We start from the raw sequence: 24979 nt of genomic DNA on the forward strand, positions 1-24979 counted from the left end.
CCTTTCAAGTGTCGCTTTCTAATCGGTCGGAGAATCGTGCTTTTGCAGCACTTCTATGTGTCTAGAGCAGAGGTTGAGAGGAGAAATAAAATGTGCTCTTCAGTGTGATTTTCCCATCAATAGCACTTCAACTCTAGGTAAACCAAAGGTTTCTTTAACCCTGGAGAAAAAGATCTTCAAATCTATTAAGGTTATTGCATGAGATTGCCATGAAAACAGTGTGAACAGGAGTTGTAGCACCATGACTACGAAAGTATTAGAAATCATACCTTTAAAAAAGAAAAAAAAAAAGGCATTAATGACTCTGCGGAATAATAATAATAATTAATTTGCTTGAAAAGTTGAGTTGCTGCCGTGGTTATAGAGCAAGTAGGAGGAATTATTTTGGGGCTCAACACTACTTAACGCGCTCTGCCTTGCTTTCAGATGACAAAGAAACCCCTCCGAGAGAGCTGGGATGATTATTGCAATGACTCGGAGCCGGTCAGTACAAGAACCCCCATCCTCGCTGTTGCTGCTGCTCCCTTCAATTTTAGCCGCACCGAGACCTGAGCAGAAAGCAAAGTCCAATTAGTTTAGCCTATTAATTACCCTCTGCCTTATGGTGGTGTCGCTTGTGTGTTAACTCGTGACAAGACTTATGTTTTCTTCCTTTGCCCTTTTTTGGTTCCTTCCATCTGGAAAGCTTCTTCAAGAGCCAGAGATGGTCATCTTTAGCAAACTAAGGGGTTTTTTTTTGTTCTTAAGATAATACATGATTTATGGAAATCGTGATACAGCAGCAATGCGAAAATTGAAATTGCTTCCCACTGAAACAGCAAATCGTGAAGCCCTAAGAGATGCATCAGCTCGTGCTGGTTGTAGCGGTGTATCTGCTCTCCGGCCTTCAAATGAACCCAAAACATCCCCGCAGGAGAAAATCAAACCCTGGTTTTATTCAGAACGCAAACCCAATTTCTTCTCCTAAAATAGTTCTGCTGACATGATCAACCTTTCCAAATGGATCAACCCAAAAAGGGGACCGGTGATGCTCTTCCCCCCTCTCCAGCTCCTCCTGCATGCCCGAGGTGGCGGCACCAGCCGGTGACACCCTCTGGGTGTCCGTGTGTCCCGTGCCAGTGTCTGTTGGGTTTGTCGTGCACGGGGAAGCACATTCCGCATCAGCTGCATGTTGTTCCTGCTCATTTTGCCGTGTGCTTCGTGGTTGCCCAGCTCTAGCTGGTGTGTCTGGGAGAGTAAGAGGTGATGGGGTTTTGCTTGGGCTAAATACGCATCTGAACAGCGAGATTTCAGCTGCAAAATGCTTAGGAGGGAAGAAAGGAGGGGAAGATTAACCCCCCACGAGCTTTAAAAATGTTGAATATTGTGTTAGTATCCTTAGCACATGAGAAACCTCAGAGAGTGAAGAGCAGATGCTTTATTAGATACCTACACACACTGTACTATGTTGCAAAGGCCTTAATTGCTTAAAAATGGGTTTGAACAATTTACTGCAAGAATTAAAATTGAAAGAAACCTCAAATTGACCACCTTTTGGAGGGGCCAGCTCAGGATCTCAGGACTGCCCACATTATCGCAAAACCGTGTGCTGTTACAATTTGGTGTTTTATTTTGCTCGGGATGGTTTTCTGTGATGCTCATGGTAAATAACATCTTTGCTTCGCTTGGTGATTCACTCTTAAACAAACCCTGGACCTCTCCCCATAACCGCCAACTCAACCCATTGCAGATGTCGGGTTTATAAAGAAACTATTTATTATATCTAAACCCTATTTATTATGTCTTCTTTAAACTTTCCATGCATTGCTTCAGCTTTTCCTGGGAAACTAATTGGAATATTCACGATGAATTTGGTCTGTGGGCATGGACTTTGTAATGCTTGTCTGCCCTAATATCGAGGAAACGCCTTTTTTTAATAATTATCATCCATTTATTATCCATTAGGAAACAGTGCAGAGCTGAGACGCTACAGAGAGCATCTGCTTTTAAGTAGATAATTTACAAAAGGCCTTTCCATGTGGATTAATGAGTTGGGCAATTGTTATGTAAATCATCAATTAAATTGCCTTTGGCGCGGACTGTGCTACTTCTGAGTTGTCTGTGGTATTTCGCTCTTGACTCGGGACTTAATTTTGGATGAATGATGCCACAAAATGAAGCTTCTCCAGCTTTTAGTCAAGGGCATGAGGCTGTTGTGTGTGAGTGGTATCCTCTATGGGAATAAAATCTTCAATAAGAATTTCTCCCCATAATTCGTAGCTCTCGCTGTAATGATGCGACGAGTGGGATGACGAACGTACCACTGATACAGTTGTGAGGCTTTAAATGGCGACAGATGCTTTGAGACACAAACCTGATGCTATAAAATAACTTTATTCTATATTTATGGTTCAGAGGATGGGAATTTTTATACGCAGCAATGGGAAAAAGTATTAAACATGGGCTACGAAGTGAGAGAGAATAATCGATAATCCATGGCGGGGCGCAAGATGAGCCAAAGGAAAAGGAACGTGGCATTAATAGTTTAGATACTCATTTAAGGAGCATTAATCTAATTGTGTTTCCTACCTGTTGGTTCAGGACAATATTAGTTGGGTCCAGAATGTCATCAGATTTCCCTGAAAGTATCAATAATGCCATCAGGTTGGGGATCAGCCGAGAAAATCAACTGTTCTGGCACATTAGCGTCCAAGGAGTATAAAATGCGGTTTATTTCAAATCCTCCTTTTTACCAAACTTCTGGTTTAGGAAACTTCTTGGTAGTTAGAATAAAATTAGTGAAAAATACATATAAACCTTCCCTTTCCTATGAAGGATTGAATTCTCTGATATTTTACAGAAAATTATGTCAATTCTATTTTAAAACTGAATTCTTCCTCATTAGCGATAGGAACTCCTAATGGACCGAGAGTTACTGTGGAATAAACTGCCAGTAAATGTGTAACATATTTCATCTCCTTATTAGTTCACAGCTATTTTCTATGCTAATTGTCCCACGTTGACGAAGTCTTGCCGTACTGATAGAATGATGCGACTTGCGTTAGAGGTTAAGCCTCCAAAATAATGTATCTGCAAGAAAAAGTAACCAAAAGAAAATATACTAATATATCTCTGAAGTCCAGGCTATTCAGAGCAACGCATTTGTGGTGGAGATTGTAGAGTCCTTTGAGCGACCTTTGCACAGTGCTGGATAAAAACACAGTGCAGAGAAAAAATAATTAGTGTATTATTGTATGGAAATTTGCACTTCCATAAAGTCCTTGGAAAAAGAGATGCTCCTAAACAGCTTGATTAACCAGTTACTGATCTGGTTTATGAACTGGTTGATCAACCCCATAATGTCCACAGGATCTCCTGGATATCTCACTTCCCATTGCCGATAAGAGGTGTGAAGATCATTAAATGATATTTATTCAATGTTGACTTGGCCATCTGGACCTGTCCTGATCTTTATTTCTTTCCAAGCTTAATCTTTGGTTTTTTAACCCAACAGGATTGCTTTTCTGTGGAAGGGGAGGACTTAAAGCACGACTTTGAGCGGTTACAACTGGCCATGGAGATGGTGGGCTTCCTGCCCAAGACGCGCAGACAGTGAGTTTATTTTCCATAGCGAGATTAAATGATTTATTGTATTAATGAATATCACCTCTATAATCAGTGAGACAATTCACTTAACTTGAGCTAACAGCACTGTTGTGCTCTACATGAGGCTGGTGAGAAGGAATAATTGGTAAAACATGCTTCTAATCCAGCCCAGAATTCCAAGATATAAACAAAATATGCCCATCATTACTGTAGATAATGATTCTCTCTATGCAAATGGCATAAAGTTGGCACCTGGAAATATCTTTCTACTGTTCACGAATAGTCGTGCCTTACTCTGCGTGTTATGAATCCACATCCTGATTTAATCAGAAACTCAGATTATTAGTCATCATGCTTAATCCTTCACATGTAACTTGCTGGTTCTATAGACTCATTTCCAACCGGCCTTTGTTCACAAATCCACTGGAGGTGCTGGTTGAAGAACTGGACTTATTAGTTGAGTTGCAACAACCCGTTCCTCTGATTGATTTACATGCTTGACATGAGGGTCGTCCCCAACTGAAACCACTAAATCCAGAGTGTTTCTAAAAGATGGACCCAATTTCAAATGGAAATTACTTTGAAATTCAGTGTTTCACACTGTCATTCCTCTGGGTTTGATTGTTGGCTTGAAAGTCTTGAGCAAGTTTCAACGAATTTGATGAATATGTTACTTAGGGTTAGTAACAGGTATAGAAAAATGCATACTTAAAAAATAGCCTCAAAATGAGTGGTTTTGACGCCGTAAGTGCTGCCGAAAAGCACATTGGTGGCTAAAACACAATGATAAAACTTGTACTTTTTCAACTCAGACGTTCAAACAATAATTTAATGAACGTGGTTCTCTCAGTCTGAAACCCCGGAGGTTTATGTGGGAACAGAGAATTACTGCTTGGTACTGATGGCACTTGAAACCCTATTCATCACCTGGGGTAAATGACATTTATGCTGCTAATAATTAACATTTATGTTATTTCTCTTTTTTGCAAATGGGTGGATTACCTGCTCTTGTTTCAAGCATCATTTTTCTTGCTTTTTTAACATGTATCTGAGCCAGAAGAAACCCATAACTGTGAGAGGTTTCCTGCCTTTTCCACTTGATTCCTTATCTTTCAAGAATCAGCTTTCTGTGTCAAGCTTTTCCTAAACGCTGTTTAAGTGCCTGGACTGAGCAGCGTTGAATGTAAATCCACGCTTTTGATTTACCGTGCAATAACTTTCCTTCTTCTGTTTCTACCAGTGAATTTTGCCTGTCAGAGAATCCAGTGGATTCTTCACCATGTGGGCAAATTTATTGTGCTTGGTGTTATATAACACCTTCAGCTGAGTATAGAAAAGAAGGCTATTTTAATTATTAATATACTTTTATAAGTGATTGAGAGGAGGGTTTTTTTTTCAGAGGAGAGAGGATATAGCTTAAAAATGACCGAATTAAAAAATGAGTGGATGAATGTACTTGAAGTGTAACATCTTTCCTCTGTCTCAGTTTGCTTGTATATTAGAAAAGCGATAATGCTTTTTGATATAGACTTTCTACCCAAGAGTACATCTGAGAAGGTGATAAATCAAATACAATGTGCCAGGGGACTGAGAAGGACGACCCGCATGGCTGAGTCCCATCTCCCATTTAGGGAATTGCACAATAAATATTTAATCTAGATACCTAGATCCTTGAGAATCATTTTTTTTTACAATACAGGGCACTATTTTATAACTGTGGGTTTGATATATGAAATAATTTCCAAGAAAACCACACCGATGCTCATTTGGTACTGACCAAGTGAAAATCTGTGTTATGTGAGGCGAATGTTTCATTTGAGCATCATTTTTGAGGAAAACATTAGAGGAACGAGTCAAATACGAAGATAATAATTGGATGGTTGGGAATATGGTTTTGGTTTTCATTAGCTTTAAGAAAAGACAAATGAAAATGAATTCTCTCCGTTTCCTTTAGAATTTTCTCTCTCTTGTCGGCAATACTACACCTGGGGAACATCCGATACAAAAAGAAGACTTACCGGGACGACTCCATCGATATTTGTAACCCTGAAATCCTGCCGATCGTGTCGGACCTGCTGGAGGTGAGCCTTCGCGTTTTCACATGCACACCTAATTAGCCGCCTTCATTTTATAATAGCATTTATTCCCACTTTCACCGATGGGTAAGTTCTCCTGCATTACCATTACTATGGGCTGTTCCCAGTGAAAAGTTCTAAGGATTTTTTCATGAGATTTTGAGCGATAGGGTTTTTCCCCTAATCTTCACCTTCAGGTTTAATTGCCCCAAAATACTGTTTCTGCGGTTAAAATTTGAAAGATTGCATTAGATTAGAGTATATTAGAGATGCTGGAGGGTGCATCTCATCCCTTTACTACCCATTTAAGGACTTATTATCCATGCTTTTCCCTTAAACAACTGCTGTGCTATCTCCCTACTTAAAGAACTCGGTCGGGAATTGGCTCTCAGATTTTCATAGCACTTCATTAATGGTTTGAATTTCAAGAGGGGAAGGCTTCTGTAAAATATGGGTGTAAGCAGCTGGATGCTCTTTGCCTCTTGGCTTTGGAGACTGGAGAAATAAACAGAAGGAAAACACGAGTTTGGAGGAGAACATTGTTGATCTTACTCCATTAAAAATGGCCATCGCGAGGGTGCCAAGTCATTTAAGAAATAATTGTTTTTTAAAAAAGCTTTGAATAAGAGAGTGACTTAGAGATCTGAAAACGTTCCAGGCTTTGGGTCTTTGCCCTGGGTTTCTTCTGCAAGCAAACTCTCCTGCAACATCTGCGTGCTGTAAAGTATTGGGGTATTTTCTTGCACATGTCCATGTGAGCCATATAGGGCCAATGGCATCTTAGTGCCGTTAGTACAGCACAGAGCATGGATACCATGCTCACTTGCAGATAGCGTCAACAATACAGAGAAAAAGAAAAAGAAATAGATGTATTTTTAACTCCACCATTTTCAAAAAGCACTAGAATCTGGTATAGCTGAGCAAAGGGGTAGATTACTGTTTCTCTTGGTGATTCTGCAAGCTAAATGACTTTAGACAGCATAAAATGCTTGTTAATTAGATCAGGCAATGCAGATCTTGTGAATTATATTGCTGGCTTTGGGTAGCTGCTGTTGTTTGTCCTTAAAGTTGCATTTCCATGGTAATTTCTCCATGGAACTGGAGACATTAGTTGCCTTTGTGTGCAAAGTTTCCAATAGACCCAACTCCCCAGTTGGCTGAAATAAAGCAAATCATCTCATTTTCAGAAGTTTTCTGAAATCCTGATAGTTTTTCTGACATTTTTCTTCAATTTTGACCAAAAGGAGAACTAAAGGGTTCAAACAGATCCTCACAAAGAAAATCCATTACACTTCATTCATTCTTTAGCTACTTGCAACTCTCCAAATTAAGTGCAGTGAATTCTTCGTAGCCAGAGACCAAAAATATTGGTTGAAACATTTGACACTTTGTATCTTGTCTTATGTGGGTAATTATTTTTATTTCACTTTATTTTTTACTGTGGTCGCTGAACCGCACACAGTCTCGCTTTTCACACCATTGTTGCTGAAAATAGGAATCGCCTTGCCAGAGTCATTAATTCCCTCTTGGGATTTACTCGCTAAGCCTGAAAAATCATCTCGGATTAAAAATATTAGTTGACAAATAGTTGAACTTCTTTTCATCCAGCCACTGGGTGCTTGGCGGGACCTGGGCGGAAAGATCCCGATAAACAGGAGGTGAATTGGTCATTTTTGAGCCCAGGAAAGAAGATGCTGAGCTCCTCATGGAGAGGAACCAGCCAACAACCTGGCTAAAATAAAACATTTAGGCCAAACTAAGATGTTTTCCCCGCACAAAGGGAAGTCTGGCCTAAATTATTGTGAGCTTAGCTGGTTTATGTTGGAGCCTCCGAGCCTCGAAGGCCAACAGAGGAAATTTCCCTGTGCAGCGGTTAATGCAACAACGATCCTTCCTCTGCGTGACGAGGTTTGCGCCCCTAGAAAATGACGCTGATAGGCAGATTTTTGGAAGGAATCTGGGTGGAGATGACGATCTGTGATGAATTTGATTTTTCTTAGATACCCACAACCCCATCCAATATGTTTTTGCTTTATTAAAACATTCAGACCAACTTTTGCTGAAAAAGCAAACTGCAATATAGGATTTTTGGCCAGACTCCGTGGATCATTGTTTCATTTACAGTAAGACCCTGATTCCTTCTTTTTTTTCGCAAGAATAGCCATAGCGTGTGGATTATGTGAGGCTTTTGGCAGATTTTTCATGGCCTTTGTTTAAACTTTGCTGAAATACGCGATGGCAAGGCTGCCTGATGGATCGAGCAGACGTGGAGCTGCAAGTATCGCGGTTCCTCTGCAGAAATTGTAGAGGATTGTGTAAAACCAAGGAAAATACTGTGTTTCTCACCAAAAGCCTCATTTGTGGGCTTATTAACAAAAGCGATTGATTAGAAATGTGCTAAGAGAGACTATCTTTTTTCTGTTAGACGAGCAAGAACTTTTGATTGTGTACATTTACTAACACCAGAAATGATTTCTGTAGATGGAGCATTGACTAAGGAAGGTAAATTCTTTCTTTGCTCAATGGAGCAGTTTTATGATATATTTAGTTTCTAGGCTTAAGCAACGAGCCTCAATGCAAATGAAGATAAATATAAGTAATCAAGCGTCATCATGTCTTAACTGGGCTTTTGCCAAGAAAGGTTGGACCAGATGGTCCTTGAGGTCTCCTCCAACCTGATATTCTATGATTCTAAATGAGTTTTGCCAGATCTCTTTGTGCATTGATGAAGTTTTGGAGCTAATGATGGGATTTTGGAGCTATTGTCTCCCTTCATAGGAGGTTTATGTGCTTGGGTTTTTTTCTACTGAAAACTAGTCTTCAGCTTCCCAGCAGGATCTGATAGATGTGCTAAACATCTCGGAAAGTGATTGGGGAGCTAAAGGGAGATGAGGGTTACCAGGAGCCTTCTCTTCTGGATCCATTTTTTGGATTAAGTTTTGGGGATCATAGAATTGTAGAATGGTTTGGGTTGGAAGGGATGTCCATTTAGTTCACCCTCTTGCATCTTCTTCTTCATCACCTTCTTCGTCTTCATCGTCTTCTTTGTCTTCATCGTCTTCTTCATCTTCTTCTTCACCTTCATCATCTTCCTCAAAGCCAGAACTCAAGTCAGAAAACCTTCTGGTTGTTTGAAAGCAAGTCCCAAGAAAAGCTTCAGAACTTTTTCAAGAAGAACTGATAGAAATCTGAATTTCTTTTCTGTTGCTCCACCCTGGGCAGCTTTTGAATGAGCACTAGTCCCTTTCTCAAATATGACAGAAGCCACAGAAAGCCATGTTTTCTCGTTCTCGAGTTGGAAATGGTTCATTTTTCTTCCTTTGCTCTAACATAATAGCCCAGCATTACCAGAGAAGCCATCTCCACCTGCCTTGGCATCGGCCGTCACCCCTCGCTGCCTTGTAGAGCTTGAGCCTTCTCAGCATCGCTTCCAATTGCACGTGGCACTGAAGTCTTAAATCTCTATTTTGTTCCTGTAATTAAGATATAAACTACAGGCTGTGTAGCTTTTATTTAAGCAGCAGAGCAGGACTTGCCCTTCAGCACCAGAAAGCAAAAAAATCCACTAAATGTAACTTCAAAGTGTAACTCCCAGGGCACGAAATAAAGAAGTCGTGGTCTCCTCTTTGCTAATCTGCTAGGATGGGTTTTATCTCTATTTTAGTGAATTTAAGGAATCAGCTACATTCAAGCTGTGACCTTAAATGAAAATTAGATGCAGAGATTCCCTTTCCATCTTTGCCAAGTATGTTTTTATATGAAAAGCTGATTTGAGAGATGAAGGACACGCATCTACAGGTCTCCTCCACCCCAAGAGCAGAGGGAGAAGGAAACCAGGGAGAACATGAGACGCAGATAGTGAGGATAGCACAGGTAGTTGTTTAAACCGCTTAAAATCCTCACATTTGCTGACAAATCTGGGACTTGGGAACATTTAGGCTGGTTGGGAATATGACATTGAGCGGTTTTGATAACAATCTGATATCCCTCTGTCTTGTTGCCTTTGATAATTCAAACAAGCCATTTTTTCCTCACTTGGTTTTGAAAGGCCAAATCACATCATAATAACTGATAACTACGGTATCACTGAGGCCAAATGAAACAAACCTCAAGGTGTTGAGGTTCAAGTTCCAGTGCCGTAGGACTTGCTGGTAGGTGAGGGTCGTATACGGGTGACCTGATGTTTTCTACTTTCCACAGCACACCAAGAAGTTCATGTTAGTGGGTCACTGGAGTTTATCAGGGAGACTCCTATGACAACATTTTTGGTAGGAAGAAGTAGTTTTCTGGGCAGAATTTCAAGCTTGTGAAATTTCTTAGGTTCAGCTTGTTTGCATTTCTCCTCCTAATTAATTGGTTAAAGCATTAAATCAAAGTCCAGAAACCACTAAGTTTCCCATCATCTGTGTCAAATCGTCGGTGGTTTACCTGGGATAAAAATACAGCCTTGGATGAGTTCAGGAACATGGATAAATAAGAAATAAGAGCGACTTAAGTGAACCTGGCCAGAAAGGAGACTTTTTCCCAACGATGCATGGCAGAGGCTGCTACATTTGTCAGCACCATTTACCTGTTTGCCAAAGCATGTCTGTTTGTACAACTGATTTTTTCCTAAAAACCGGTTTCTGTTGCATCTGATTAGAGATTGTCCCTTGGCTGAGAACTGGTGTCTTCAGGCCGTAAATATCATGTGTGAACAGCCGAGTAAATATCAGATGCTTTTCAAAAGGTTTCTTCCTCCTCCTCATTCATCCCCACCCTGAAAAACACCAAAAAAACCCCTCAATTTGGATCTATTTTAACCCAATGACACGATTTTGCTTGTGTGTAGAGTAACTGGTATGATGTCATCTCGCCAACACTAGAAAGTTGACTTATTTTGCCAAGAAAAAGCGTGGGAGGGAGGAGCTGCACCAGGACTAAAGGTTACCCATGGGAAATTGCTGGAAATGCGGTGACTGAATGCGGAAAATCAGGTTCCTTTGGATACCGCGGTGTCTGGTTTCTGGTGTTGGGTTTATGTGCTGAGTTTTCTCCACCCAATGTCTGGCTCAGTTTTATCCGCTGAACGTTAACTCCGTAAAGTCTGGCAAAAGTGTTTTAAAAAGCTAAAAAATTATAAATGTGTATCTTCTAAATTTATAATAAATTAATTTATAAAAAATTAAATGCCTACATTTTAAATGTATACATTTACAATTTATAAACATTTGAAAGTGAAAAAAAAAAAAAATCCTAGATGAATCACTAACATCCAGATTCTTGTTTTAGGTGAAAGAAGAGATGCTGTTTGAGGCCCTGGTGACCAGAAAGACGGTGACAGTGGGAGAGAAGCTCATCTTACCGTACAAACTAGCTGAGGTCTGTACATGTTTATTATTGAAAGGGAAACTCTTGGGGTGCCTCTGAATGCTTTGAAATGAGGCTGAAATGTGGACTTGGCTCTGGTAGAGTTTATTTCGGTTTTTATTTATTTATGTAAAACTAAGCACATGTAGGAGAAGCTGATGTGTATGAATACAGAAAATTATCGACTCTACCTTCTACGCTGTTCTTGGAAAGCAGGTTTTCACATTATTCTGGGATAATCTTCAACTTTTTAAATGACTTACGGTTGTGTAAGTGTTATTATGTCTCATATTCTCAAAAGTATATAAGCTTTATTCTCCTGCAGTCCTTTTGTGTTGGTTTCAGCATTTCTTGTATCCCCTGGGCTGAAGAACGTTGGGCCCTCGCTTCCCTCCTGTTGTCATATTGGCCATATGAGAATTGGCAACGTCTTGAGTAATGTCTCTGAGATCAGTCTGTTGTGTTGCAAATAATTAAGCACATGATGTGTTGTCATTAGGGTCAGCTGGAGGTATTTTGATTCCTTTTTTCCAGAAAAAACCTGTCTTTTCTCCCCTTTTGGGACTGTGTTTAATCTTCCCAACAGCTGTGCTGATGGGACAACGTGCAGCAATGTGCCTTCAACCACCTTGCTGCATTTAACTGTTGGATTTAACTGTTTCTTCTATTATTTTTTTTTCTAATAATATTCTAACCTGGACCACCAGGTTTTGAGTTCAAAGAGTCTTACCGAAATGCTCTTCTGTTGAGATCAGAGTCCCCTTTACCACCTAAAATGTCTGAATGTGAATTTTTCAGGTGCTTTCCAAAATGTTTTTTTTGGTGATGTCACTGCTTACAAATCTCAGCTTGTCACTTAGAAAGGTTTGTCACCAATATCTAGTAAAAGAAATGAAAAATCAAGGTGTGGTGACTTGAGGGGGAAAGTTAACGTCATCTCCATGACGAAATCATTTTGTAAGAAGCTGCGAATTGTGCTAAGAAAAGACAGGGGATGCCTGTCACTATCCTCACAACACCAGCATCCCAACTACCAAATGTGATCCGCTAGTGACCTCTCTCCGGCAGCAACTTCACCACCAACGGGAGCAAATGGAACCTCACTATGATAAGAGGTCTTCTCCTGATCTTCCTCTGCCTCAGGGGGTATGAGAGGTGAATGTAATGGGGATCCATCTGAATCGGGAAGGAAGAGTAGGGTTCGTTTGACGTTTGGGGACATGACAAAGAATACCGCTCTCTGTTAATCCCACTCGTGACTAATTGGACTCTTGGCGCTGTTGGGAGCTGACGGGTTGGTTATTCTTCTTGGGTGTTTCACAAAAGAGCATTATAGTTGGCTCAAATGAATGAAGTGATTGAGGTTTTGAGGGTTTTCAGACATGACTGTCCCACCATGACTCCTATAACTCACAGGCCTTTCCTGATAGAGCGATGATGTATGTAGCAGTTACTTGATTTTCCAGATGTTAAAACGCTTGATGATTTTTGCATTGCTGGTTGATACACTGAAAGATTGAGGGGAACTTGTCTGGAAAAGACTGTCCTGCAGTGGCTCTCAAAAAAAGGATTGTAAAAATGTCGATTTGACATGTTACTTCCTCTTTTACACCACCAAGTAAAGCAGCTTGGATCTACCAAGTGCCTTCCAAGGCTTTGAACAAATTTAAATAGGCAGCTGGCACAGTGTGGTGATTGTTAAAAGACGAGCCAGAACTCAGCAAAAAAAGGAACTCCAAGAGATTTGATTTGGTTCTGAAACCTTGTTGCCTAAACAATGAGTGGAAGTAGTAAATTATTGGGCTCTGGGGGTGAAGCGGGAGGAAGCAGCATTGGGCTTCCACCTCCAACGTCACTGATGGGATCACTCAGGAAGCGGGAGAGCTGGACCTGTGTTTCTTGGTTGTCTTCAACCTCTATGAATCCTGAATTATTAGAGGAGCTGGAAGTGTGCAGCTTGAATTTGAAATCAACATTCTTATTTAAAAAGCCTTGAGATCTTGGGATGACTTCTTGAGCTTTGATGAGGTTCGGACGTGCATCTAACCCATCCTAACAAGACGTCACGTTTGGTGCGGGTGGTTGGTCTCCGGGCTTTGGTTCATGTTCTGTGCTCTGCGCAGGGGCTGATGTTTGCTGATCCCCTTCATCAAACAGCATTGAAACATGGGTGACAACTCAACGTAGAAATACTTCCCATGAAACAGTGAACTCTAATGTCACCATTCTGTGGCAAATAGTCTTGAATGGATGAAGGAGACAGAGGTGGCCTGGAGCAATCCTTTTATTTACAGGTTTGGAGGCATCAGAGCTGAGGTTGGACTTTATTAGACCAAACCAAGGCTTTTCTCAGCCATTTTCCCGAGCTGTAGCCCCACGAGCACGCAGAGGAGGATGCCAGATGCCTTTGTTGGATGTGCAGCGAAGCTGCATTCCTCTCGGTCTGCGTGCTCGCTCGCTGCCTCGTCATCGTGCGCTGATTAGAAACACTGGCCTGTGCTTTGGGGCTTTTCTTTTTAATCAGCTTGCCAACTCATTGCTTGAAATATTCTCCTTCATGACAGTTATAAATTTATATCAGGCCGTCCTCCCGGGTTTGTTCTGTTCATCTTTGCAGTAATTTCTGTAAAGCTAGAGATTTTATTCTGGCACATTTTGACGCTTGGATAAAAGGTACTGAAAATGTCCTCATGGGGACAACTTGCAGATGGACGTCCCAGCAGCCTGAAGCTGATGGTGTTGAAGGAAATAGCTACAATTGGCGACCATCTTCTCTCTGTTTACTCATATTGTACTTCTTCACTTAGGACTTTTCCCGATGGCTTAGCCCTCACGGGTTGCGTTGGGCTTTGCCGATGGGTTGCGTGACGGTTTTATGTCATGCAGAAATTTTGGCTTCATCAGCTCTGTGTTTCTTTTAACAAGTCAAGACTTCCTGAGTCTTGCCTGTGTCCAGCTGTTCTGCTGGATGACCTTGGAAGATCTAAATCAGATTAACGAGTTAAAATACTATCTTGAAGTCCAACGAGAAGGTAGGACTCCAACAAACAAAAGTGCTGCCTCCTGTGTACCAGCAGTTGCCAGCGCTGTTGTCTTCGGTTGAACAAATTGTCCCCGGCACATACAGATTTTGTTTTACTCCATTTTTCACAGGAGGATACAAGATGTGTGATAGCAGCACCTGTTGGGAACTGAGCTCTCATTTCAAGCTGTGATCCGCTGTCTCTCACTGTGTACTCAGTGCCCGTCCCCGGGGCGTTACAAGGATTATTTCAAAGCGCAATGTGCCGTCAGGTTCTTCCGATCGCTCAGTAAATCATGACGCAGTGTTAAGAGCTTGTGTCTGACCTTGATGTTAATGCTACTACTGATATTTCTAAAATTAAGGAGCGGTAGTCCAGGAGAGACCTGGTTTGGGAGATAAAAATCGACATTACTGTGGCACTGATGGCAAACATGAGCTTCATTCTCAGCCTTCTGTGTCCACAGTGGGAAGAGCTGCCCGTCTGCTCTCCGACTGTCGACATTTAAATGAACGAGGCCGCCACATCCATAAATAATGCTTATATTTACCTCTGGCAGCTGCCTCTTATCTTCAGAGCCACGCTGGCTCGTCTGCCGCAGAGCTGCCTCCCGCAACCATTCATTTTGCCTTTTATAGTAGCTGGATGGTATTTTAATGCAGTGTTTGAAACGACTGCGTCATTTGGTCTAACGCGAAGGTTTAGAAGCTGTAGATAAACTTAGGAAAAAAAGGCTGCGCAGACATGAAAGGCTGCGGTTGTGTTCGGAGCTCTCGCTTCGCTGTCCAAAGCAGCTGCCGACGTCTTTATCAGCAGCGAGATGGTGAATTAACAGAGCGATTAATGGATTTTCAGAGAAATCACAGTGTAAGCATGCAGGGTAAGGACAATATTTGGTAACGAGCTGGCCAAGTCCGCTTCATTTAGCAATAAAATGCTGTAGTAAAGACCCTTCCAAGAGACATTTATTTGACTGTGGGAGCAAAGGACCCATCCATGGTGTCTGGGGTGATCGATTCAGATCTGTCTCGAACGCTGGGCATCTGCAGCCACAGCGTTCTTCCTAATAAGGTAAAATATAGCAGGTACATAGATGAAATAGAGGAAAATGGGATTTTAATGGTAGCAGAATAATAACACACACTGAAGGTTGCTGTTGTCTTTCTACAAGTGCCCCTCATCTCCAGACTCTGGGCATTTTTTAATAGATCATGCTGGGCATTTTTGAAGTCCTCCTACAGAAGTAGGAAAGTTTCATTAGCCACAATGCAGGCGTTTAAAAGAAAAACCAAGCACACTAAATATTAATCAAATCTTTCTGGAGAGCTTGGTGGTCATTCAAAAGCTTTCTGTTGATCCTTCTTGTGATCTAAGCATCATCTTAAACTCAATCTGTGCAAGGACCTGCCCATCTGGGCCACGTCTGTCTTCCTGCTTCTATCTAAAGACTTCAAATAAGCCAGGTTTTTCCCATCTCGCCTGGTGTCTGTCACCGGCTTCCCTGTTTTTCACAAGTCTCTGCATTTTTTTCGGTGTTTTTATCAGCTGACAAAAAACTCGTTCCCAAACTAAATGCATCTGTTAGTGAATCCTCTTGTGCATCCTTTGGGAAAACAGATTTTGTTTCCACGACGCCTTCAATTCATTTAGTTCTGTTGATATTTCTGAAGCGAATGACTTTGCAAAAAGACATTTTTTTAAACAAATCTTTATAATTTTCAGCCATTTGTCACCGAGGACGTTTTATCTTATCCCTAAGGGTTAGTTAATGAATTAATTCACACTTTTGGAAGAAGTCTGATGTGAAATTGCCCAAGAGAAGGAAATAAAAGGCATGAGAGAACTTCTTGGGCAAAAATTGACCTGATTCTTGCCTGCCTTTAATTTTGCAAAGCTGTTAGGAGCTGGTTGTTTGATGCGATGAGCGTCGCCGTAAATATGTCTTGTATTTAACTTCATGGGTATTCATAATTGTAAGTGGAAAATGAGTGTATTAAAAAGGCAGCGGAACTAAAAGAGCCCAGATTAGATGTCCAGGGAGGTGCCTACAAGCAGAGATTGTGGAGCACAAAAAAAATGGGCATGTTATTTCCTACCTCGATGTTGTTCTTCTATATTATGATAGCAAGGCCTGGGATGCAATTGTATTTTAAGTTCCTCTGCACTGCCCTAAGCATCCCTTGTTCTTGGGGTCTATTAACACCCTACGTAACGCCAAGATATGTTGAAAATTATTATTTGCAAGATTTGTAGGGTGTCATGTGCCATCTTATCTTTGTTTCAATATTTAGCAAATGAGTGTTCCCTGCCGGTGGTTACGTGGCCACGGAAGGACAGCAGGGACCAGTCCTGTGAGGTTCTGCTGAGCACTCAAATTGCCATTGAATCTGCAAAACGCTTTTTATTCCGCAGAAATATGCACAGCTATACGTCCATGTACGTACATATACGTCCAAGCCTGGTGGGAGATGTAGACAAGGTCATTGTCTCCCACCTCCAAAGACTTCAGGTTGTACAAGTCCTGGAACATGTAGTCTAGGAGGACCATAATTTTGTTCTCACTAATATCTAGCTTGGTAAGGTTGCTGAGTCCAGTAAACACTCCCAAGGGGATCAGCTTGAGCCTGTTACTCCTGAGCCCCAGTGTCCTGAGGTTGAAGAGGTTGTTGAGAGCCCCAAGTTCAATGGCACTGATAATGTTCTCATTTAGCTCCAACTCCTCCAGGTGAGGGTAGTTGGCAAATTCATCCTGGTTGAGAGTCCTGATGCGGTTCTGCCCAAGTCCAGCAGCCTGGTCTTGGTGGGGATCCCCTCGGGCATGACCATGAATCGCTCGCGGTGGCACAGGACGGCGTGCTCCTGGGCAGAGCACTCACAGCGCGGTGGACAGCCCGTGGCAGAGCCAGACAGGATGGATCCCAGCATCAGGAGGAGGATCAGCTGCCAGCAGGCCGGGATTGGGCTGCGCATACTCGCCTCCCCAGCTACCATCCTATCTCTCACCTGCAGGTAACACAGGGGAGAGAAAGAGGAAGGTGGACATGAGCAAAGGACCATGACAAAAGGTTTACCTTCCTCGTAGAGCTGACATTAAAGTGAAGACACAGCAGAGGTTCTAGTTTTCCAGGTGAAATTCAGCCCTTTGGCTACAAGACCATATCTCTTCCCCAGCCCCTAACTTCCCACTTGATGATGCAACGTGTGCAGACTGAAGTGGAAAAGCCTTGAGGAATCTGTGTCAGACAGACCTCGCTTCCTCGGCTTCTTCAAAAAATAAATAAATCAATACGAAACACATCTATCTACAGCAAATGATTAGTTAGAAATGCGCTTCTACAATTCAGGTCAGATTTGATAAACAGAATATTCAGTCTCCCGAAAATCTGATGTTGAATAGACTTGGCAAGTCCATGAATAACTATCACTAGATGGTTGTTTTGGGTGATAAACTGTGCTGCCCTAGTGGGTTGAGCTTGGGAAGGAGAACATTTAATTTTCAGCACGGTAACAGTTAATTGGCAGAGATATGAGATAGAAAAGCCTTGTGGAGCCAACCTTAACGAGGGGAAAAACCGTTTAATTATGGCAAAGAGCTGAGCGATGTTTTGTTAGCTTATATCCTACTAGTGCTACTGTCTAATGCCTTTTTTAGACCATTATGAACAGAAAAGGAATGGAGTTCCAGGATCAAACGGCGCAACGCTACCGAAGATGTTAAAAAAAATAGTTGCAACTAATCATTAGCATTTAACAGACTGAAAATGGAACAGACTGAAAGTATTAGAGGAGGAAAAAATGGAAAGGAGACAAAATAATGAACAGCATGAAGAAAGTGGAATGAAAATTCTCAGTCCTGAGGTATGGGGACAGGGATAGTTAATGGAATGGAAAGTAGCAAAACTGCTGGAAGCACCTACTTATGCTCATTACCTGAGGAGACTCATTGTCACTGCAGGTAATTAGTGTCAGGAGCTTAGCAGGAGGCCTTTGAAGACCTCGTACCTTGATGAGTGGATTCAGAATTACCAGAAAATTATTAATAGAATAAAACGAAAACTCCACAAAGCTTTTATGAGTCAAGCGGGCGTCTCTGCTTCAGGACATGAGGACAACCTGGCAGTGTGGAACTTCAAAAGAAGGTTGTTCATGGGATGAGGTGTCTCATTTCTCCCTTCAAAATGCTTGGTGATAGAATATGGATTAGATGAACCCGGTGGTTTTATAGAACTGGTGTCCTGCCCGTATTTCTTCATGAGATGCAGCATCCCTCCTTTATTAACCAAGTTGGGTCTTTTATTAACCCATTTTTATGATTTTCACGTATTATGAGGTGATAATATGCCCTAACGTTCCCACAAAGCAGTGCTTAGGAGATGATGTTGAGATATCGGCTCAGCAGAGCTCGTGTCTACGATCATCTCCCAAACTTGGAGAACTTTATGGTTGACAACGTATGTCTGAAGATGCTGGGAACCCAGCACTTGTGTGCGAAGATCATAGAATCATTGAATCGTTTTGGCTGGAAAAGACTTTTGAGATCATCAAGTCCCACCATTAACCCAAGCCTGCCAAGTCCACATCTAAGCCATGGCCCTAAGAACCTCATCTACACAAAACGTTCCTCTTCTTCTCTGCTCCACCATGGAAATTCTTGTGAGTTAGCTGTGTTCATGCTATTTATTTGGCACACGTATCTGGAAACAAAGAAGGAAGACTCTCAGAATTTGAGATTTCTGAGTGACGTCCAAAATAAGGACTTGAAGAGGGGAAATTGTGACTTTGCGTGGACTGTGCTGTCCGTAATCATCCTCCCATCTCCAGATGCTTAGAATATGGGATTTTTCAATACAATCCCAATCTCAGTACGTTTAGATTGATTTCTTCTCAGCACTTTGACATAGGTGAATGTGTAGAAGCTTCGTGGCTGTTGCACAGACTTTGCCTCTCCAGCTACACCAGCCAAGGTGTGATGAGAAATTGTTTCTCTTTGAGAAAGCTTGCAATTGAAAAAGCCTGTAGTGAAGATAAAGGTACAATGGTAGAACAAGTTTCTCTATAATAGTGTCATATTTGGCTGCCTGATGATTCTGTTCTTCTGCAGCTCTTCGTGGTGGGCTCGTGGTTGCTCTACGTGAGCACCTTTCCCTAGGGGTGCTCACAGACTCATTTTCTGGAACAGATTTATTTTGGGAAGAGAGAGGATTTTTTGGTTTGTTTCTTTGGATTTGTTACACACGACATTTTCTGACCGCACTGTCCAAATCAGAATGCTGAAGGATTTGACCGAAATCATTTGAGGAAGATGATGCTCATAACCACGTGGCTCCACAGTTGAGACTCGGAGAAAACCGCTAACAAGATTTTTGTTGGTTTAATTTTGACTATCACCTGAGTGCTTTCTTCTGAAAGATGTGACAGATATTCAGCTACGATGTGACAATGCCATAGACAGGGACTTGCAAAACGTCTCTAAAAATAAATAGGAGGCAGGATCTAAGCCTGTGATGGGGATGACAGGTCTCCTGTCTGTTCGCTTCCAAGTAAGATAAGCCGGGAGCTTGAAGGACTTTCTTGCCAACCTGATGAGTTACTAGTGTAGCAAGATTGTCTCACTGGATAAAGCCATTTATTTGACTTCTTCTGTTGTGGTTGGGATATTTGGGGAAATATTTTGGCACAATTTGGGAGAGCCCCTCACTCAAAATACCTCTGAGTAATATGGATGGGCAGGTCAATGTTGGACCTTGGGCCAAGGAAGGTGATGGTGATACTGGGGTACTGGTCCAAGAAAGGTGACGATGGAAGGTTCTGGGAAACTGATACTAGAGAAAGGAGAGCACAAGAAGAATTAAAAAAATATGCTTGGTATGTAAAGTCAGAAAACAGTGCCCCAAAAATCTCTCTGAATCTGAAAACTTCATAACTGATTCCGTGAAAAAGATTCTTCAATGCCGCCTTAGTTCATTGTTCCATTGGAGAACGATTCAGTGTTGTATTGTGATGACGTTCCGCTCTATTTTTTCTCTTTGTAAAATCCACCCATAAGCTCTGGAAAGCATCACTGACACTTGCATCCCTTGGATAAAATCCACTAGCAGCACAAGGCGCTGCCGCCCGGCCCGGGGTGCTGGGGCAATGCAAGGCTTAGTGCGGCTTTGGGGGTGTATTTTTGAGGATGTAGTTTGTTTCAGGTACATTCATAGAAATAAAACATAAAAAGTAGCCTTTGTAGGAAATTTTATAGCATTTTTAAGTGAACTTTTCCTTTTTGTAATTAGGCTGCTCTTGCATTTTTCACTTCTCTTCTTCCAATGATCCTTTTAAAGATCAGTTTTCCTCCTCTTAAACATAAAAATCATCAAAAAACCTTTAGCAGGCTGGAATCAGCATGATGCGTTAATGATGCCGATTCTCTTAGGAAAAGCACACATGAGAATGACAGGATTTTAATATGATACTAAGATAAAATACGAGTATGGAAAATTACATCATCCTTCTCCAGCCTGAGTATGATATAATACTCCGTGATGCCAAGACAGGGATTAAGCTCGAGCCTGATATCCTGCACGAGTACTTTCCTCTGCGTGTTAAGCCTCGGTTTTAAAATAAAAAAGCTAAGCCTGCCTGTCTCAACCTACATCCCGTGACCCAAAGGGGAACCACAAAAGCTGCTTAATCTCTCACCCGCCGCAGGACACGCTGCGAATGGAAACCAGACGCGCGATGTGTTCGCTCAGAAATAGCGAGCGGAACAGCAGGAAACCAGAATTCACCCCGCGCACACGCGGGACTTGAGACCCGCCAAATAGGCTGAGCCTGGTGTGAGATAAGGGCGAGACACTAAAACCTGCCTTTGGACTAAAGAAGGGGTTTAGGCCTTGCCTAACAGTAGTAGCGCCAGAGATCAAAATTGGATTTTTATATGTTGAGGGTTTAGATTGCGGGGTGACAATAAAACCCTGGCAGATGTATTAACCTCCTCTCCTCCCTCCCTTCCCTCTTTTGCCCCTTCATTTCCCCCCTTCCCACTCAGGACAGGCGATCGGAAGGGAAAGAAGGACAGAGAGAAGAGAGCTGGAAAAATTAACAATGTTTTACTAATGCTACTAATAAGAATAGAGAATATAATACAAAATATACAAGACCAATCTTGAAAGTCTCAGCAACTGCAGAGCCGGCACCTGAGGTCCTGGATTAGACTCTGCAGCCAACCGGACCTGGATTCAGTCTGTCACTGGCCTCAGTTCCCAGGGACGACTCGCAAGGTCCTCTCCTAATGTTAGCCATAAGGAAAAGGGAAAAGAAGGGAAGCGATCCTCGTGATCTCCCGCTTTTATATGAAGTATTCACATGAATGGAATGTTATACACAGTTGGTCAGTTCCTTGGTCACTTGTTTCTCGTTGCCCCTCTGGCAAGATGTCCATCTGTGCTTATCAATAACTTCCCATTCCGTTGCTACGTTTGCCAAAACACGTATCTGGTTCTCCAGGAAAATGCAGCTAATATGAAGCTTTAGCTGACAGGCTAATTCACTAAAAGAGAAACTTGGCTTTTAACAAAACCAGGACATTATACTATTGATACACGCAGTAGCTCCACATCCAACACCAGCGCTCTTGTTAGTCGCTGGCACTCCTAAGCTTTATTCAAACAAAAGCATATTTCAAATCTATTTGATTTAATCCTGTAATTTATGCTGTAATTTATGCATCACCTCGATGCCTACGTGCACTTTTTTCAGTTGAGGGCTGGCTTCTGTTCCTGTTCGTTAGACCCACAAATCAAGTGTATTAGAGCTTAAATTGCTCTTAATTCTCCTTGTTCTCATCTCCGCCAAGTCCTATTTCTAGCAGTGGTATAGCTCTTCACGCTGGCTAAGCATTGCTAATAATTATATATTTAAGAATTTGGATTTTTTTTAGGCTACAGACTCATTTGTTTCATCGTTTACTCGTTCATACAGCATAATTATTGTTGAATAGATACTTTGAGTGAAATAAGAAAACAAATGCACTTTTTTCCTGTTTCTTTTCCACCTATTTTGAAGTTACGTATCTCGCTCAGACCCACAGAACTGATTGCAGGAGGGGAGCATCATCAGAAAACGTTAGGGCAATAGTAAAATGTGTTTTTTCCTCTGAGTCATCTTGGAATAAGCCGTTTGTGTTACAGTAAGTACAAATGTAATTATGAAGACAAATTGCCCCTTAGAGAATAAACAGGGGGGAAAATGGGAATGTCTGATAAGAGTTTGAAATCAGACGTGAAATGATAACGAAAATCAAATAGTGTGTATGATAACAGCTTGCTCAATTCTTTTGGAAGGATATCAGCAGGTTCCCGGGATTTAGCGCTAAATCCTTGGGAGCAGAAATGCCAATTGATTCATTGGGTAAAACCATAAACATTTATTCCACCTATTAAAAGAAAAGCAAAAAACCAAAGCCGCTGTAGAGCCACTAAAAATCCACATCTAGATTTGATTTTTGGGGGGATTTCCTGAAGAGGAAGAATCCTAGTGCTGGTTTTTAATGTTTATTCCCTGAATATTTCATTGGAAGGACCTTTCATCCTTGTATAGAAATTATAGGAAGTCTATCCAAGGCCCTAAGGGAGAATGGGATATTTCCTGTCTTCCTGTGTTCAAATCTGATTTCCTGAAGAGAGGAGGATTCTCCATTTCTATTCTACACAAGCAGAAAACGTCTCTTTTGGGGGGTGTCTGGCTTTGCTTAAATAACTTAACTCCTGTCTTTGTGTTTTACATTGACTCTTGTGAACTTTACACTGGGAAAGAAACATTTCTTGCCATCCTGGAATGACTCTAATTGGGTTTTTTGGTGCATATTTGTTGATTTGGCTCTGAAAAAAGGGCATACATTGCTTTTTTTTCTCTCCAAAGGGCAGGAAACACCCACACATGTGTATGTTCACACACCCGTTACGGAAGCACTCTTGGAGAGGAAGGATCCATAGGTAGTTCCTACAGCTGTATCCAGCTCGTTCCTATTTTAACAAATCAGTTTGTGGAGACTATTGCAAGTTCTTGTTGGAAAACTGACAAGAGTTGCCTGTCAAGGTATCTTAGGGGATGAGTGGGCAATGGGTTTATCCAGTGGGAGCAAATTATGTTGATAAAGTCCATAAACACACACACGGTCTTTGGAGGAAATACTGAAAAACCGGAGAAAGAACGAACCATGACCAACAAGGGGACAAGTCATCATCGTCTTCTAACGAAACTTCTTCTAGACCCAATGAATTTTCCAGAGTTGTGCCTGAGAAATGGTAGTTAAACATCCCGTTTGCAGGTACTCGGAGCTTTTAGAAAGTCGGGAGGGGATGCGCTGGCCTTGCTCCCACATCTACGTTGTCACCTGGTGAAAAGTTGGGAGAGGATTTAACGGCATCGTGTTGACCGAAAATTCTTGGCGGTGCAATAACACCATGTTGACCAACTGAATGTGTCTTTATGGATGTTTTGCAGATTTGCATAATACTTAAGAAATAGGATAAGGGTTGCACACTGCCACAGCTCATAAACTCCATGGCGTTTTAATCCTCATTAGGGCTTTAATTTGATTTAGTGCTTACACTTACTCTCACTTCCCATTAACTGAGGCTGTACTTAGGAGCTGGGGTTCAAAAACCCAGCTCTGGGCTCATGTACCCTTCTTAAGCTGCATTTTTTACAGTAGTGGTCCAGAATAGATTGCTGCTCTCCAATATGTCTGTGGTGAATGGCATTTTTCTTCTGTGCAAAATGGTATTTGGGTTTTTTCACCTCACTTTTCCATAGAGAAGCATGGGGTTCTACCTACGGTAGCAGTGATGGAGCCGTGCTCAACATCCCTCCTCAGCAAACTCAGTGCCTGTTAAATCATAACATTAATTGCTTCTTTTGGATGAACGGGTCCTAAGAGCTGCCTGTACCCCCAAATCCATCATCCATTCTGTTCTGTTTTTTCCAGAATTTGCTTAGCTCACCGTTTGCGTTAGCGCTGAGGGATGACAAGCAGATCTCTCAACCGTGGCCAGATAAGATGTTTTAAGTCTTTAGAGGTCTGTAACCGGCTTTTAGATACCACTTGGGAATAATTTATTACCCGGAGTTAGTCAGTGCATGAGGATGATGCTCTTCCTACGTGATAACTAAAGGGATGTGCTTTGCTTTGCTTTGCTTCTGCCGCTTTTCCATTTTTGGGGTCTCCATGTGGAGAGCTGCACTGCACAGAAATGGTTCTTTTGTTCAGGTTTTTTGTTTGTTTTTCAAACAAATGTCAGTGGAAGCGTTTATACTGGTTACAAGAGTCCTTCAGGCTGTGTTTTTGTCAGAGTTGAATGTCAGAGGCCGGTGCTGTTCCAGACACGGTCCGTGGTTGGGTTTGGCTGGACAGAGAGCATCTGGCTTTTGCATTTCAATATCTGGATCTCCCTGGAGCTAATGGGGTCCTCACTCCCAAAAATACTCATTTTGGCTATAGAAGTGTCTGATTAAACCACTGGTGTCTTGATGGCTTTTTCTTCCACAAGTTTATTTGACTTCTGCTACCTGGGATGTGCAGCCACTGGGATATTGCTGCAATTATGTATGATAAACTACTGCTCTTTGCCTTTCAGAGCATTTGTTTCCACCCACCATCTATTCTCCAGGCTTCATTTATTCCTCTTAGCCTGAAAAACTGCTAAAGATCTGAGGGTTTGCTGTTGAGCAACAGCAAGAGTTAGTTCCTATATGAGGTTAGTCAATATTATAAACATTGGATCCAAGACTTGCGGGGGCTGCATGTTGGGGAACTTGTCCCAGAAAATCATGTGAAAATATCTGTGAAAGGTTAAGTGGGCATCTGCCAGGAGGATGGGTCATGGCTTTGACCTTCGGGTCTGCAGTGTCACTAGAGAGGGAGAAGCTGGAGTCAGCAGAACAAAGACCAAGGTGGTTTGT

At 41.8% G+C, this 24979-nt stretch overlaps 1 protein-coding gene across 1 annotated transcript in view; it reads left to right on the plus strand.

Moving 5' to 3' along the window:
* The window catches only part of MYO9A (myosin IXA), a gene marked incomplete at its 5' end in the record, with an annotated part of 128435 nt that overhangs the window by 33800 nt on the left and 69656 nt on the right, over window positions 1–24979 (plus strand). Inside the window, 4 exons of the mRNA XM_080351334.1 lie at window positions 427–483; window positions 3494–3591; window positions 5540–5666; window positions 10932–11021. Of these exons, the coding sequence (XP_080207460.1) occupies window positions 427–483; window positions 3494–3591; window positions 5540–5666; window positions 10932–11021 (372 nt within the window). The remainder of the gene's footprint in view (window positions 1–426; window positions 484–3493; window positions 3592–5539; window positions 5667–10931; window positions 11022–24979) is intronic.

This window comes from Nesoenas mayeri, assembly GCF_963082525.1.
Source record: "Nesoenas mayeri genome assembly, chromosome: 11".
NCBI classification, from domain to species: Eukaryota; Metazoa; Chordata; class Aves; order Columbiformes; family Columbidae; genus Nesoenas; species Nesoenas mayeri.